At 43.8% G+C, this 17,905-nt stretch overlaps 1 protein-coding gene across 7 annotated transcripts in view; it reads right to left on the reverse strand.

Moving 5' to 3' along the window:
* STAU2 (staufen double-stranded RNA binding protein 2) overlaps positions 1-17,905 on the reverse strand; it is a 242,970-nt gene that overhangs the window by 128,180 nt on the left and 96,885 nt on the right. For 6 of the 7 annotated variants that reach the window (XR_008597409.1, XR_008597410.1, XM_054984756.1 and 3 more), the window contains one exon: positions 7,181-7,488. Coding sequence is in view for 5 of the 7 variants with exons in the window: in XM_054984756.1 (XP_054840731.1) it covers positions 7,181-7,488 (308 nt within the window). In the remaining 2 variants the exon portion in view is untranslated. The remainder of the gene's footprint in view (positions 1-7,180; positions 7,489-17,905) is intronic. The other variant, XM_054984758.1, reaches the window with a different exon arrangement.

A 17,905-nucleotide genomic window follows, 5' to 3' on the forward strand; every position in this document is an offset into this window, starting at 1 on the left:
ACTAATGTGTCTAGAAGAGCAGTATATAAGCACAGTTGTTGTTGTTGTTATCCTCCTTGAGAATTCCTTTTGCTGTGGGGTACCAAGAGAGTTTATAGCCAAACGCACAGGTTAGATTTTAATAGGGCAAACTTTAATAAACTTAGAGCTATGATGTGAGTTATTCCATGGACAAGAATGCTGGAAGGGGAAAAAGTGAGTGAAAGGTGGGCTCTCATAAAAGAAGAGCTGTTGCAGGGTCAAGCTATCACCATTCCAGCTGGATGAAAATGCGGTTGAGGATCCAAGAAGCCAATGTGGATGAAAAACAGTGTTGCACTTACCTGTAACTGTTGTTCATTGAGGTCTCCCGTTCAGGCACACATGGGACTGCGCACGCGCAAGCTTGCCGATTTCAGAGGTTTTTTAGCTGTACTACCACTGGGGGCAACCATTGTGCCCATTGTGCATGCGTGGCCGCTTTCCTGCCAAAGCGGCCCCTTAGGAGGTAGGGTACCCTCTTGCTAACCTCAGTCCTCTTTCGCCACCATGCTCTCCAGTTAAGTAAAAGAGTCTTAGCGGGGAAGGAGGGAGGGTATGTGTGCCTGCATGGAAGGCCTTGATGAACAAGTTACAGGTAAGTGCAACATTGTTTTTAATCATTGGTCTTCCTGTGCAGTCCCATACGAGAGATTAACAAACTATGTACCTGGGTGGTAGATGATACTGTTCTTCACATGAAGATCGACTGGAGCACCACCGTGCCTACCGCAGCTTCTTTCCTATCCAGGACATCCAGCGCATAATGCCCTGACCTTCCTTGAACAGAAGAGGTCTGTTTTTCGATTTTGTCTCATAGCAAACAAATCTACTGATGGAACACGACATTTATGAATGTGTCCTTTATCGCCCATTCATGTAGGTTGCTGTCTAGTCTGCTGAGGTGATCTGTCATGATGTTGTCCACCCCTGGAATGTGTACTGCATTTAACTGTACTAAGTTTTCTATTGCCCAGGTCCATATCTGTATGGCCATTCTGCAATGACTCCATGACGTCCTGCCCCCCCCCCGTTTTTTGACGTAGAACATCGCTGTTGAATTGTTCGTGAGTATTAAAACTGATTTTCCTTTTACTACATCTGAAAATGATGTTAAGGCATTGTGTACTGCTTTCAACTCTAGGAGGCTGATATGGGATTACCTGTCTTTTCTGTCTCATAGGTCATGTGCCTGTAGGTCCCCACAATGGGCCCCCCAGCCTAAGTTGGAAGCATCAGCAGTGATAGATAATTCTGTTGGTGTATGACCAAATTCTGTTGGTGTATGACCAAAGGGGACCAAAGGGAACCCCTGACATCAAATGGGAAGTCACTAACCACCATTCTAGTGATTTCAGTACCCTCCTGGGTATAGAAAACTTTATTTCCTGAGAGTCCCTTTCAAAATGAAAAACATCAGTAGTTCTCTCATCTTGAGTCTGGCATACAGAACTACTGCTGTGGTAGATGCCATAAACCTCAAGAGGATCTGTATTTTTCATGCTGTCTGGAAACGATGATGCTTGAACACTTTAATTAACCCCATTATCTTTTCCATCCTTTCTGTAGGCAATAAGGCTCTGTCTACACTGCCATCAAGGACAGCTCCTATGAACTGTACTCATCTAGCTGGAGTCAGCTTCAACTTTTTTTGGTTCACAAATAAACTTAATTCAAAACAGGTAAACAAAGTCAGTTGTACTTGTCTAGTGACATCCTCTTTAGAGTGACCAGAGATTAACCAATCATCTAAGTAGGGATAGATGCAACAACCCACGGTACTGATAGATTCTCCCATTATACGTACGTGACCCTGAGAAATTTTCTTTATGAATAGACACATGAAAGTACACGTCTTTTAGATCTAATACTGCAAACCAACTATCATGCGGTAGCAGTGTTATGACTGTAGTTGAAGTGGTCATATGGAATTTACGAGTTGTGATGAATTTAACTCCCTAAGGTCCAAAATGAGTCTGCGCCCTCCATCTTTCTTATCTATTAGAAAGAATTTGGAGTAGAACCCCAGTCTCGATTCCCCTTATGGTAATTCTTGCACTGCCCCTTTATCCACTAGGGTTTGGAGCTTGTTCCCCAGTTCCTGGCACACAAGTAACTCAGAAAAAACAGGCAACATTAAACGTGGATAACGTTCAAATTCAATTTTATAACCACTGACAATGATTTTTAACAACCAACTTTCTGACGTGTGTGCCAGGCTAAGAAAACACTATGGAGTCGTTCCTCAAAGAAGGGGTCCGACTCCTGTGCCAATCAGAACTGCTTTGGGGCTTGAGATTGTTCCTTGGTGTGGTGGGGTTGGGATCCCTGTCTCTCCCTCTGGCCTTATTTCCTTTTGGAAAAAGTGCCTTGTGTATTCTGATATTGGCATTAGGCAGGATACATATACCCGATAGGGCTGATAGTGGTATGACCTTCACCTGTAAGAGGACTGGTATCAGTATTGTGGCCTTCCTCCTTGTTGTGCAGGAGGCAGCATGCCATAAGACCTCGCTGTGTCTGTCCTTACGCTTTTGTGACAAGTATTTGTCTGTCTTATCCAAGAACAGAGCCTTCACTTCAAAAGGGAGATCTTCAACTTTTGCACGCGTCTCCATCAGCAATACTGTTGCCTGTAACCATACGTGTCATCTTAGCACTACCGCTGATATCATCGTTCTGGCCGAAGTGTCCGCCACAATTATCTGGTGCCTGGCTAGCCGAACAGCTTCCTCCTGCAGGACCTTTATAAGTGGCCTTTGTTCTTCAGGCAATTTGTCCATGAACGGCAGCATCTTATTCCATAGGCACAACTGATAGGCACCTATCATCGCCAAATAATTGGCGATTTTTATATTTAAGGCTGCCGAGGAGTACACTTTCCTCCCTAATGCAGCCAGCTTCTTCCCTTCCTTATCAGCTGAGGTTGAATAGGATCCTTGTCGATGTTTTGACTATAGCTTTTCCGTTACCAGAGAGGACAGAGGCGGGTGTGTAGATAGGAAAGGACATGACTCATCCTTTGTTTTATAGAGGCTCTCCGCCTTCTTGGTCATCGCTGTGGCCAACACTGGCTTCTGCAACCGTGCATTCATCATGTGCACCCTCAATTACAGGGAAAGCTATGTTGAATGTGGAGCCCGAGTACAGGTGCTGCAGAATTTTGTCTTTTGATTTCGGTTCTGCTGAGGAGATGTCTATCTCCAGAACCTTGGTCATCCTGATTAGCTGTTTGGTATATGATCGAAAGTCATCTGTGGGGGATGTTTCTCCAGTATCCCCAATGGTTTCTTCTGGTGACGGCTCCGATGACAGAGTTGGGCTATGTCTCCCAGAATCGGGGTCTTATCCCACATCTGATTCTGACAGACGGAAGGCCATTCTAGAGCTAGAAAATGAATGGTGCCCCTTCAGTGGCTCAGGTGACGACTTCCTCAGAAGAACATTAGTATAGTATGTCCTGTCCATGCCTGTCTCACCACTCTGTGGGTCACTCAAGTACCACTTGTCTGTATGGTAATAACGCTCCCTTCTTGGAGACCTTCTCAAAGGGTACTTCCTCCTTGGGAGTTCTCCCTCCTCTGTAGAGGATCGCATTGATCTAGATCTGGAACTAGGTGAGGGGGATCTGGTCTGGAACAAAGGAGTTGGAGGGCAGTCTAGGAGTATCACTTCCTCCTCCCTATGGCTCCCAGTGGAAGACAGACCTGAGGAGTCTCTGGTGGAGCAATGCTTGAACTTTTTTGTCTGTTTCCTAGGCGATTCATCCCCCAAAGTCTCCTTCTCCCTCGAAACCGAACTCTCTTTTTTCAGAGCTGGTGACAGATCCGATTCTTTCAACTTTGAGCACCAGACTCGCTTTGTCGGTTCCAATCGAGTCGGGGATCCTCAGCTTGAAGACACCTCTCGGATCCGAGTCAGTTCTGTAGGACTTGATATCTCAGGTAGGGTTGAGGGTGGTCAGCTCCGAAGGGTTCTTGACCACAACGGGCCCGGTTTCAGATCCGAAGCTGGTCTCGGTGCTGGTGAAGAGATCGGATCTGATAAGACGGCTCCCTCTGCTGCAGCTGATTTTGCCTTTGCACCACCATGGCTTTTGTCCAAAGTGCCACCTTGAGCCTGCTCGACCTTTCTGCATGGGCTTTCACAGTGAAGCTCTGGCAGTGTTTGCATACCTGCATATTATGGCTTTCACCCAGGCATATCAGGCAGAGCGAGTGACCACCTGTCTTAGTCACCTTTGAGTTGCATTTCACACAACACTTAAAAAGAGCTTTATCTGACATTGTTTTGTAACAAAAAGGAGAGAAGAAAGAGCAAAACACTGAACTGCTTACCTCCGCTCAAGCTAGAACCTCACACTACGGTGGCAAAAGAGGAACTGAGGGTAGAAAAGGAGTGCCCCGTCTCCTAAGGAGCCATTTCAGTGGGAAAGCGGCCACACATGCGCAATAGGAGATGGGGTGCCCCCTAGTGGTAGTAGAGCTACAAAAACTCTGAAATCGGCAGGCCTGCGCATGTGAGACTACATAGGAAGACCGATGATGAACAGAGAGTTCTTTGATGAGCTAAGGAGATGTTCAAGAAATGGAGGGAAGGAAATGCATCCAAAGAACAATATCTAGGGGTAGCTAGGCACTGTAGGGCAGACATTAGAGAGGCCAAAGTCAGAATAAGCTGAGTCTGGCCAGGGGGCTTGCAACAAAAAAAGACCTTCAGATATGTGAAGAGCAAACAGAAGGTAAAGGGAGTGATACCCCAACTGCTGGGTGAAAATGGAGAAACTCTGACAGAGGAAAGAGAGAAGGCAGAAAGGCTCAATGCCTATTTTGCCTCAGTTTTCTTCCTGAAGGATAGAACAGGCCCATATAGAGATGGCAGTAGGCAAAGCATGGTTTTAGAGCTGCTGGTTGACGTCGGCAGAGAAATTGTGGAGAAGCATCTTGCTGCACTGGATAAGCACAAATCCTCTGGGCCAGATGAGGTGCAACCAAGAATGCTTAAAGAACTTTCAAAAGAGCTTGCAGACCCTTTGTCGATCATCTTCCAGGCCTCTTGGAGGACAGGTGATGTGCTGGAAGACTGGAGAAGGGCAAATGTCATCCCAATTTTCAGGAAAGGGAAAGGACAATCTTGGGAATTACATGGCAGGCAGCTTGACCGCTGTCCCAGGGAAGATACTGGAACAGATCTTAAAGGCATCTATCTGCAAACATCTGATAGGCAACATGATGATACAGGGAAGTCAGCATGGATTTGTACCCAACAGATCCTGCCAGACCAACCTCATCTCCTTCTAGGATCGAGTGACAGGCTTACTGGATTGTGGGAAAGTTGTCGATGTAGTTTATCTGGGTTTCAGTAAAGCTTCTGACAAGGTTCCTCATTATGCTCTGATAGGTAAATTGGGAGACTGTGGACCCAGATTCTAGGATAGTTAGGATAAGGAACTGGCTGGATAATTGCACTCAAAGAGTAGTTGTCAATGGGATCACATTTGATTGGAGAGAGGTGTCCAGTGAGAGGTGTCCCACAGGGCTCGGTCCTGGGCCCAGTGCTTTTCAATATTTTTATAAATGATTTGGATGAGGATGTGAAGGGATTACTCATTAAATCTGTAGATGACACCAAACTGGGAAGAGTAATAAACACTGTTGAAGATAGGGATAGAATTTAACAAGATCTGAACACACTGGAAAAGTGGGCAGATTTGAATTTAATGTGAATAAATGCCAGGTTCTCCACCTAGGTTACAAAAATGCAAAGCATGCATACTGGATAAGAGAGATACTTTTGGGTAGCAATGTGTGTGAACAAGATCTTGGGATATGGGTGGATAGGAAGCTAAATATGAGCAGTCAGTGTGATGCAGCAGTAAAAAATGCAAAACCAATCTTGGGGTGCATTAACAAAGGCATAACATCCAAATCACAGGATATTGCTGTCTCACTATATACTGTGTTGGTCAGGCTACAGCTGGAATACTGTGTGCAGTTCTGGGGGCCTCACTTCAAAAAGAGTGTGGACAAATTTGAAAGGGTGCTGAGGTGAGAAATCAGGATGATCAGGGTCCTACGAGGAAAGACCGAGGGACCTGGGATCGTTCATTTTGGAGAAAAGGAGGTTTGGGGAGACATGATTGCTCTCTTTAGATATTTAAAGGCTATCATTTAGAGGAACTGAAGGGAGCTATTCCTGTTAGCACCACAGGATAAGACTCGAAACAATGGTTTAAACTACAAAAGCGACATTACTGCCTGGAGATTAAAAAACTTTTTCATGTTAAGAGTAATTCAGATGTGGTGGGTTCCCCCTCATTGGCAGTTTTCAAGGAATGGCTTCATGAATACTTGTTGGGGATGCTTTAGGCTGTTCTGGCATTAGGCAGGGGTTTGGGTTAGATGGTTTGTTAAGGATCCTTCCAACTCTATGGTTCTATGATTCTATGAGAGTCAGTGTGGTGTAGTGGCTAGAGTGGCAGACTAGAATCTGGGTGACCCAGGTTCAATTTCCTACTCTGACATGGAAGCTCGCTGGGTGATCTTGGGACCATCAGTGTTGTTATGAGGGGGGAAATGGAGGAGAGGAGAATCATTTAAGCACTTGGGTACCCATTGGGGAGAAAGGCAGGGTATAAATGAAGTAAAATAAAATAAATAACTGATCCGTGCTGAATGTCTCATAAAATTTTGATGGACTAATGGTCAAATTTTAATATGGTAATCTATGGCTGGAAGTTGACACAGTTTAAGAAAGTAAAAAATGGTTTGAAAGATGCATACTCCTATTTCTTGCTATAATCTCTTGTCCAAAAGGTTGTACAGCTTTTTGAAACAATACAAAACAAGGCAAGGCAAAAGTGGAAAGTGCAGATTCTCACTCTTGTCAATTTCCAGCCTATCCTTATGTCATTAGCTTCTTTTGATAATACTTCAAGCAACACGCACCAGTATTATTAGGGGAACTTCATTTGCTACCTTTCCCGCTATTAAAATTAAGCATCAGAGGAACCCGGACAAACAGTACCCTTGTGTTAGAACTGGGCCCAGCAACAGAAATGACAAGGCGGGTCTCACTTGGGAGGTATAACGAAAATATAGTAATGCTCCAATATCGGCTACACTGTGTCTGCACAATGTTTTTATTCCAAATCTACACATACCTGAAAGCCTTGGATTCTTGCCAAATATTCCAGCTGTTTTGAAGGCTGCACTGTAGAACAAGGGGAAGTAAGTGACATTCCTTTTAGACCTATGGCTTCTGCAGTTGGGGATGTTCCATTCATGAGGAGTTCCCTAGCAATCGTGGCTGTACTATTAGTGGCAGGAGATATGCTGAAGAAAGAACTAGAAGTTTGGCTCATTTCCTTGGATGACATATAGTTTACAGTGGTACCAGGGGATGTTTTGTTGCGGCTGGCTTCCATCTCTTGATAAACATCAGGAGAGAGATGGAGAATTCCCTTTGGTGCTGAAAACAAAGCAAACATCATTCTTATTACACCAATAATTGTTTAAATGTACCAAACAAACGATTGGGTTGGATCCAGTAGAAAAACTTAGGAAGAAGCTAGAGGAGCAAATCTTTCCCATCTTCCTGTTTCCCAAATAGCCAGGTGTTTGTTTTGAAACTTCTCTGAGGGCTAGGAGTAGGAGTGTGCACCAAAAAAAATCCAGGTGATCTGGATTTCAGGGATATCAAAAAATTTAGTACCCCTGACATCCAAGTCAGATTCTCTAATCCAGTCAGAGAATCCCAAATGTATCTGTCCATTATTCCCCTAAGAGGAACAATGGGGAAAATTATCTGTGGGGGTGGAGGGGGTGCATTTTTCAAGCAAACTCAACCGAATTAGAAGGGTACCTACTCCTTCATGTCCACTGAAGATATCTCAAATTTCAGGAAAATTGGACCTTGGGTCCAATTCTATGGGCCCCTGAACAAGCTGCCCCCCCAGCCACTCTCCATTGTTTCCTATAGGAGAAACGTTTCCAAGGCTTTACAGGCAAAAAGAAACCTTAAGGAAAGGCCACTCCCCCAAACCAGTACCAAATACAAGCTTCACTCCCATGCAAGCTGAACCAACTAAGCCCAGCAGAATCAAAGTGAAGGAGGGGAACCAATGTCCAACCAGAGAACCCCAATGTAAGAGTCCCCACCTGAGCTGAAGCAAGGGTGGGGGAGGCTTGCCAGACCAGCAATGTTTAAATGGTGGTCTGTGGTGGCTTGTAGGGCTCTTCTAAAGTTTGGGTGGGGATAGAGGGGTGGGATGGGAATAAACTCTGTCTGCTGCCTCGCCAGCCTCACCCTGCTCTCCTGCTGTGGTGCGGAGTTTGCCTCCATTTGCACCACTGCCTCCTCGCTCACTTGTGCTGTTGCCTCTTGCTTGGTGCTTTTCTACCTCTGCTGCTTACCGCTGAATAATCCAGCCCAGCAGAGTTCGATCCCCTGGATCCAATCTGGGATTCTCTTATGTGATTCAGCCTCACTGAATTATGCCATATTGGCATAAATCCAGCTATAAAGCAGGACATTGAATCCTGGATCACACACTCCTAGTTAGGAAAGTCTCAAAAACAAATTGTACTATGGGACAGAGTTCTGCAGCAACAAAGGAAATAAGTAAAAATCATCTCCTCTGCTGACACAAGTTGCTAGCAGAAATGTCTTGTTCCATGGTGCATTGTTTTGTGAGGTTCTCCTAACCTTCAGAGAGCAGCTGTGGGACAAATGGCAGGCTGCTTGGCTAAAAGACAGGAAATATTTGGACTGACAACTCTGCAGACTTTTCCACTAGGTCTGACTCCAAGTCTGCTTGGAGAAGTCCTATTTGGAAACACATTTCTTGACAGTCAAGTCTACCTTCATTGCTAAACTTTATAATATTAATCATCAGCATTATACAGGAACAACTACTTTTTGCTTGTATATGATAATGACATCCTTAACATTAACCATCACCTAGAACCAGATTTAAAAAAAAAAACAGGGGCTAGTACACACATTTAGATCAAGACTCCTGGTCAATTCCCGTATTGCCTCAGATGGATAGCCCACAGTTTAGCAGTAAATAACATGCTTTGTCTGTTTAAGGTTTCAGGCTCAGTCCCTGGAATACCCATTTGAAAGGTTCTTGAGTAGCAGACTTGGGAAAGACCTACAATTTTGGAGAACAACTCACAGAGCTCACAAAACAGGGCTAGATGGAGCCATCTTACTCAGTGTAAGACATTTTTATTAACAGCATATTACAGCCATAATTCAGTGGTAGAGACAGCATGCTTAACATGTAAAAACTGTGATAGCTGGTGTGGTTGGACTGTCTGAGTGGGGCTAGATTCACTCTACTCAATCATGAAGCTCACTTGGTGACCTGGGCTCTCAGCCTGATCTATGTCACATGATTGTTTTAATGATAGGACAGAGGAAGAAAACCTTGAGCTACTTGCAAGGACAACAGGATAAAAATGAGACAGGTGGCTAGATAGACTGAAAGAAGGTGTCAGGTTGAGTCCCCAATATCACTGCCAAAAGGTATCAGGCAAGTAACAGAAACGGGAAAGACTTCTGCTTGAAGGCTTGGAGAGCTACTGCCACTCAGAGGACACCGGATTGAGCGAATTGGATGAACACAAAAAATTGGTAATGGACAGGTTTCAGGTCAGAAGGAACAGTATTTTGAATATTTATTTATTTATTTATTTATTCAATTTATATACCGCCCATCCCCAGGGGCTCTGGGCGGTGAACAATTAAAATCGATAAAAACAAAAACTAAAATCAATATACAAATAATAAAACAAATTAACAAGGTGCAGTGGTGGGGAGAACCTTCCCCACCCCAAAGGTGGGAGGCCGACATGGCACCGCCCCCTTCAATCACCAAACGCCTGGCGGAACAGCTCTGTCTTACAGGCCCGGCGGAACGATAATATGTCCCGCTGGGCCCGGGTTTCCATTGACAGAGCGTTCCACCAGGCTGGGGCCAGGACTGAAAAGGCCCTGGCCCTGGTTGAAGCGAGGCGGGCTTCCTTAGGGCCGGGGACCACAAGTAAATATTTATTCGCTGATCGGAGCAATCTCCGGGGAAGCGTACAGGGAGAGGCGGTCCCAAAGATATGCCGGTCCCAACCCACTCAGGGCTTTAAAGGTAAGAACCAGCACTTTGAACCTGATTCGGAATTCAACCGGAAGCCAGTGCAGCTGGCGCAGGACCGGTGTGATGTGTGACTGGTAAGGTATACCAGTCAGGACCCGTGCCGCCGCATTCTGGACCAGTTGTAGTTTCCGGATCAGGCCCAGGGGTAGCCCAGCGTAGAGTGAGTTACAGTAATCTAGCCTGGAGGTGACCGTTGCATGGATCACTGTAGCCAGGTCCTGGGGCGTCAGGTAGGGGGCAAGTTGCCTGATCTGACGAAGATGGAAAAATGCAGACTTGGCAACCGCCGTGACCTGGGCCTCCATCGATAGGGAGGCATCCAGGAGCACACCCAGACTCTTTACCACTGGCAAAGTTGCCAGTGGTGTCCCATCCAGGGCAGGGAGCTGGATCCCAACATCTGGCAGCCCCCGTCCCAGCTGCAGGACCTCCGTCTTCACTGGGTTCAATTTCAGCCTGCTCTGTTTCAACCATGCCGTCACAGCCTCCAAAGCTCTGACCAGATTGTCTGGGGCCGTGTCTGGCCGGCCGTCCATCAACAGAAAAAGTTGGGTGTCATCCGCGTATTGATGACAACCCAGCCCAAACCTCTGCACCAACTGGGCGAGGGGGCGCATATAGATGTTAAATAACATCGGGGAGAGTATCGCCCCTTGGGGAACCCCGCACACCAAAGGGTGACGGGCCGATAGATCTCCCCCGAGCGCCACCCTCTGTCCCCGACCCTGGAGAAAGGAGACCAGCCACTGTAAGGCTGTCCCCCTAATCCCCACGTCGGCAAGGCGGCTGGCCAACAAATCATAGTCAACCGTGTCAAACGCTGCTGTGAGATCAAGTAACACAAGCAGCGCTGACCCGCCTCGATCCAGATGCCTGCGAAGATCGTCTGTGAGGGCAACCAAGGCTGTCTCCATCCCATGGCCAGGACGGAAGCCAGACTGGAATGGGTCCAGGACTAGAGCATCATTCAGGAATTCCTGCAGTTGTACCGCCACCGCCCGCTCAATCACCTTGCCCAGGAACGGGAGGTTCAACACTGGGCAGTAACTGGATGGGTTGGTGGGGTCCAAAGATGTTTTTTTCAGGAGGGGCCGCACCACCGCCTCCTTTAACACTCCTGGAAAAACCCCAGAGCTCAGGGAGATGTTAACAATGGCCTCCAAATGGTCCCGTAGCCCCTCTGAGCTGGCCTTCACCAGCCAGGATGGGCAGGGGTCCAGAGGACAGGTGGTTGGCCTCATCCCCTGCAGGATCCTGTCAACATCGTCCTGAGAGAGCAGCCTGAAATGGTCTAATACGGACCCAGAAGACGGCCAAGGGGTCTCCAGTTCCCTTATTGTATCAACAGTGGGTGGCAGGCCACGGCGAAGGGACAAGATTTTACCCGCAAAATAGCTCGCAAAAGCCTCGCAGCCAATAGTTGAATTAAGAATTTGGTGGTCTCCCTGAGAGAGGGAGACCAAGGACCGAACTGTTCGAAATAATTGAGCCGGGCGTGAGCTAGTGGACGCAATGGAAGCAGCAAAGAACTCCCTCTTTGCTGCTTTCACTGCCACCTCATAGGCTTTCATAAACGTCCTATAAGATGTTCTTGCCTCTTCGTCACGCCCCCGCCTCCATACTCGCTCTAGTCATCTCAGAGACCGCTTCATCTGGCGAAGCTCCTTGGTAAACCAAGGAGCTACCCGTTTGCGGGCTCGGAGAGGACGGCAGGGGGCAATAGCGTCAATGGCTTCGGAAAGACGGTCATGCCAATCATCCACCAGCTCATCTAACGTACTGCCGGGGGGCATCGGATCCCGCAGAGCCGCCTGGAAACCAATTGGATCCATAAGCCTCCGCGGGCGAGCGTAAATCCGCTCACCGCCCACCCGGGAAAGGAGCGGCATGCTCAGACGAGCCTTCAGAACAAAGTGATCTGACCATGGCACTGCATCATAGGCATCCAGGACCACCATCATCCCTGCCCCAAAAATCAAATCCAGCGTGTGACCTGCTTGATGCGTGGGAGCTGAAACAAACTGGGAGAGTCCTAGGGCCACCATGGAGGACACCAGGTCAATGGCCTGCATGGAGGCATCGTCGTCAGCATAAATTAGTTTAATTAAATAAATATCTTTAATTTGTAGCCCTCCACTCACAATTATGAGGCATCTATCTGAAGCTTCTTTTTAAACAGTGAGATAAATTACAGTGATATGGGACAGATATATGATTTCTACTGGCCAATCTGCAAACAAAAGCAAAAGACAATGCTAACATAGGGAAGGTGCAAGCACTCGCATTTCCTTTGAATATGGTCTAATACAATTCTAATTTTCATAAAAGCACTTCACACACACACACACACCACATTGAACAGCATAAATGAAAAAAATGTGTTTGCTCAGAAATAATGATAGAATGGTGAAAGAAAACCCATTTAAAATTCCAGTACAATACTATAAAACTTTTTAAACCACATCAAAAAGTACAGATGTCTAGTCCACTGATGTAATATCACTTCAAACAAACATTTCACATGCTCTCTCAGCCTTTTCAGTGTTTTTACATGATCCACCCAAATATCTAACTGCTGTCTGGAACAATAGTTGGGAATGCTTCCAGATTACTAATCTTTCTAAATGTTAAAACAACTAATATGGAGCATAGGATGAATAAAAAAACTGACCTGCATAATATACCATATGTTTTTAAATTGTATCCACATTACTGTAATAACATCACTCAATTAGTAATAACGACAAGGACTTTCCACTTATGTAACACCTTTTGTTTTGAAGATTTGGAAGAGTTACACACGTCAACAAATTATGTCACACAATTGTTCTTTGAGGTTTGTGCCATTCTGAAACTACAACTGATATTCCTAACACAGATCTTGTGTTTTCCATAATATTATAAAATTCATATTTCCATTATTAACTTGGTATTTCACTTGAGATAAACTGAAGTGATTCGAGAGAGCTACTTCTGTATTCTGTATTTTCATATCTAGTAAAGACATCACAAAAGAGCTTAAAAGGGCAGTCATGTTAATGGTTTGGCTTATCTTCTTGTTTACATTGTCTCCCCGCATCTTTGATATTTGAAACTGCTAATTAAAAACAATTTTTTCAAATGGTTGATCAAAGTGTGGGAAGCTATTGAATTTAACAACCCTAAGAAGATTCAGTCATTAACTGCATTTGTATATAATTCAACTTATAAATAGCATGTTTAATTATAACCTGATCCAAAGGACTAATTTGATATAATCACATCTCATATGCATTAATGTACAAGTTATGTATCAAAAACTGTATCTTAAAATAATTTTTGAATACACATTACTTGTACCTGCTAGTTATTGCTTCTTTGGATTTGTAAATTTTGTACACACAACTGTTACATTAACAGTAACATTCAAAATGATTTTTTTCCCTGCAACCTACAGTACTGCATAAGCAAGGAAACTGCACAACCAGTATGAAGCCATTATGTTTATGTCAAACGCTCCCAAGTAATGTAAAAGAACAGGAGTAACCTGCACACATCAGACTCCATGAACCTATGACATTAAAGACTCCTTTAAAATAAGTACTTTTTTAATACAAAAAACATTTTACATTTATTAATAAAACATGCAAGAATAGAAACCTGGGGCTGGTGAGGGAATTACGAATTAAAATACATACAATGGCCAAAATTCTAAATATTGTTTATATTGTACACTATCCCAATTGTATTTAATAGATCTTGGTTAAGTGAAGCATGTTTTTAAACTTGTGGCTACTATTGGCAACATATTTTCCAAGCAAGCAAGCAAGCAAGCAAGCAAGCAAGCAAGCAAATAAATATTCAAGCACATATTTGCAGCCTGTGAATAATTAAGAGCATATGCACATTTGAAAAACAGTTATGCTCAATTCTTATTTTTACTAACATCACATCAGTTTGTGCATTAAAAGTACACACATGGTATGGTTTAAATTGTTTTTTTTGTTCCACTTTGGTTCACAAACTGCTTTGTCATGTTTTATTGTCAAAATAATATCAGCACTGCCTTTTGACACCTTATTACTAATTGATGGCATCCCCAAGGATATGGTGGAGCCAAGTAGATGACTTGATTGGAAACCTGTGCCAATTGTTCAGTACATTTATGCATCTTCTGGTGCTCAATGAGATCTGAACACACTGGAAAAGTGGGCAGATTTGAATAAGACATGATTTAACATGGTAAGTGCCAGGTCTTCCACCTGGGTAAAAATGAAAAGCATGTATACTGGATGAAGGATACACTTCTGGGTAGCAGTGTGTGTGAACAAGAGATACAGGTGGATGAGAAGCTAAATATGAGCAGTCAGTGTGATACAACAGCAAAAAAGTTAATGCAATCTTGGGGTGCATCAACAAAGGCATAACATCCAAATCACACATTGTCCCACTATATACCATGTTGGTCTGGCCCCACCTGGAGCACTGTGTGCAGTTCTGGAGGCCTCACATCAAAATGATGCGGACAAATTGGAACGGATGCAGAGAAGAGCAATCAGGATGATAAGGGGCCTGAGGAATTAAAGCACACACACAAACCTCAAACGCTTTGGCCACATTAAATCGGCCAACTTTAAGTAAACTCTTAAGTTTTCTTTCCCAATAGTTCGGGGCAGTAGCTGAGTGAGTGAAAGTGCATAGAAGAAATGGGCTGCCTGTCTGGTGGAGCCTCTGAGTGAGAAGAGAGGGGACCTTGTGAGGATTCGGATCAGGACTCCTGGTCTTAAAATTAAAGATAGATCAAGATGGATAGCCATGTTTGTCTGTAGCAGTAGAAAAGAGCAACAGTAGAACCTATAAGACGAACAAAATTTCTGGTAGGGTATGAGATTTCGTGAGTCATAGTTCACTTTTCCAGATGCCTGGTATTTTGTTAGTCTTATAGGTATTACTAGACTCTTGCTCTTTTCTTATGCTTAAAATTAGAGGTTAGACAGATGGTGTGCACTGACTGCCCGTTACTGCCTGGAAAGCCCCAAACTTGTGAAGGGAGGTTTAGGGTGGGTGGCATGGTGTATAAAAGGAGATCCACCATAGAAGGTACATCTGCTGAATCACCAGGAAGAGTGGAAGTTTTCCTTTCTACTAAATAGGATCCTATCTTCATGTCATGGCAAAGCAATGCTTACTCACTATGGTTTGTTGATTCAGATAACATAGCAAATCAGCTAATTTTGCAAACTGTGGTTTGCAAAATTAGCTGATCTCAAATCAGAGTTCATCAATTCAAATGTCATCAAAAAGTTAAATTTGGTTTCTGTAAAAATAAATATAAGATGATGGTAAGTCATCTGAATCAAGAATCTGAGGATCACATTGCTAAAAGCATCTGAGCAAACAGAATTTCTTTGAATATCTATCATAAGCAGGAAACAATCAGATTGTGGAAGGACAGCTAAAAGAAGATAGTGAGCCTTTGGAAACCCTTAATAAATAATTTTCATCATAGATGTTTGGCAAATTACAGAGGGTATCTGAAGAACTGGGTCAGCTAGAATGACAAGAAATGAAGTGGGTACACATTTCGGTTCATCTATGGTTAGTTCACAATTAATTAGCAAGTCAGTGGCATGTGTTGTACCACTATGTTGTAGAAAGGCATATTAGGCTGGAAGAAGACTTAAGATTTTCCTGAACAGAGTGGTAGAATACAGACCTCTGAATCCACATGGCATTTACCAGAGATCATGAATATAGTGATGGTCACTAACATAAATGGCTTTAAATAAGGATCAGACAGACTCAAATAGGATAGGTCCATCAGTTCATGTCCAAAGTTATTAAGCCTCTCAATACCAGTGCTAAGAAGCAACTTCAGAGAAAGATCTTGGTCTTTACGGCCTCTTTGTTGGCCCTGTAAGGCAACTGTTCACTCATTATATGAAATAGTATGCTAGACTAGATGGACAACTGATCTCATCCAGCAGGGATCTTATATATGGAATTCCAAAAAGTTTTAACGAAGTTCCTCATGGTCCTGCATAAGATCAGTAGTCATGGGAAAAAGAGGAAAGATCTTCTTACAACTGGAGGTAGAACATAGGACTAAGCTGACAATTCTCACAATAGAGGAAAGTTAGCAGTGGTGTTCTCCAGTGATCTAGAACAGTAATGGTGTTGTTTTAGTTTGTCCATAAATTAACTGGAATTGAAGTGGAGCAAAGTAATTACCTGTAGATGACATGAAATTATTTAGAACTATAAACAGTAAAATGCTTCAAAAATATTTCTCCCAATTCAATGTGGGCACCAATGTGGAAAATAAATCTCAACATCAGTAAGGATAAAAGCTTATCAACATACTGATGGGGTCGGAATTGGTGCAGAAAGGGATCTGAAATTGTAGCTCAACTAGAGTGCTGATTCAGTGTAAAGCAGCAATGAAAAAGTCACAGGAAAGCCAAGGAGAGCCTAGAATACTTGTGCTTTTCAGTTTAGAAAAGAGTTGCCTAGGGAGATGCATGATAGATGTTTGTAAAATTATGCAGGGTGTGGAGAACATTTCTCTCTCACACAAAATGTAAAATAAGAGGATATTCAATAAAGTTTATAGAAGATTCAAGGCGTACAAAAGAAAGTTCTTTTTTCCACTAAAATGATTTATATGCCACTTTATGAACATTCTTTCAAAATGACTCATTAAGAGAAATTTTTAAAAACTACATTGTTGCTACTTTTGCTAATGTTCAGCTCACATTATATACTGGACAATGTGCATGTAACAAGATTTTTCACATTCAGAACTTCAGCAACATTAGTGAAAAAGAACAAGAAAATGAAATGATGTAATCACAGAGATCATCTGTTTATAGGACACCAGAATCTACAGAACATTACCAGAGGCACTGCTCAATTCTATTGTCCTACAGTGTCCTTCACAATGACTTGGCTTTTCTCACAACAAAGTCACCATTGCCTAACTGAATCCTTTTAAAGACCCACTGTTTTTTTTTCATTTTTTGTTAATCTAAACTGCGGTCGGCTAGGTGCACTCTTGCTACAAACAGACTTCAATACTCATTCACCTTTTGATGATGTCATGCCAAACACTATTTATTTTACCTGGTTTCACATACATCCAACTCTAGTCGCTCCCATGAAAGTATAATTCACAACTCATTGAATCAGAAAGTGTATGGGGATAGGATTCTCACTGAAAGCAATACAGTACAGCTAGACTGCATCCACACTTAGAGAAGCACATGCTGTGTACATTATGATGTGTTAATCTGGTCCCTAAAAGCGTATGTGCTCCTGGCACCAATGTGATGACGTCACTTCCAGAAGTGACGCTGTCGCACTGGCTGCTTGAGCACTCTCATGCTTTGTGTTGGGCTGATTCTTTGAGATTCAGCCCATTTGGGGACAAAATTGGCCCCAAACAAAGCACAGGAGCACTCCCGTGGCCGGCACAACAATGTCACTTCTGGAAGTGACATCACTGTGCCCACCGGAAGAGCATGCCAGTGGCAGGCGATCTCCAAGCAGCCCAAAACCAAGCATGCAGGTAAACTTCTGGGAGACTGCCTGCCAATAGCAGGCACCTGGGATCCCTATCTTTTAATCCAGTCCAGTCTGATTACTCTGAAGAACTGAGCTTGACTTGTTACAGCCTGTAGAGAACTGTTTTTATTATACACTAGCAACAAAGCCCATTGTGGGGAAAAAATACAACGAGCTCTAGAAAGG

Source organism: Eublepharis macularius, chromosome 7, assembly GCF_028583425.1.
Source record: "Eublepharis macularius isolate TG4126 chromosome 7, MPM_Emac_v1.0, whole genome shotgun sequence".
Classification (NCBI taxonomy): Eukaryota; Metazoa; Chordata; class Lepidosauria; order Squamata; family Eublepharidae; genus Eublepharis; species Eublepharis macularius.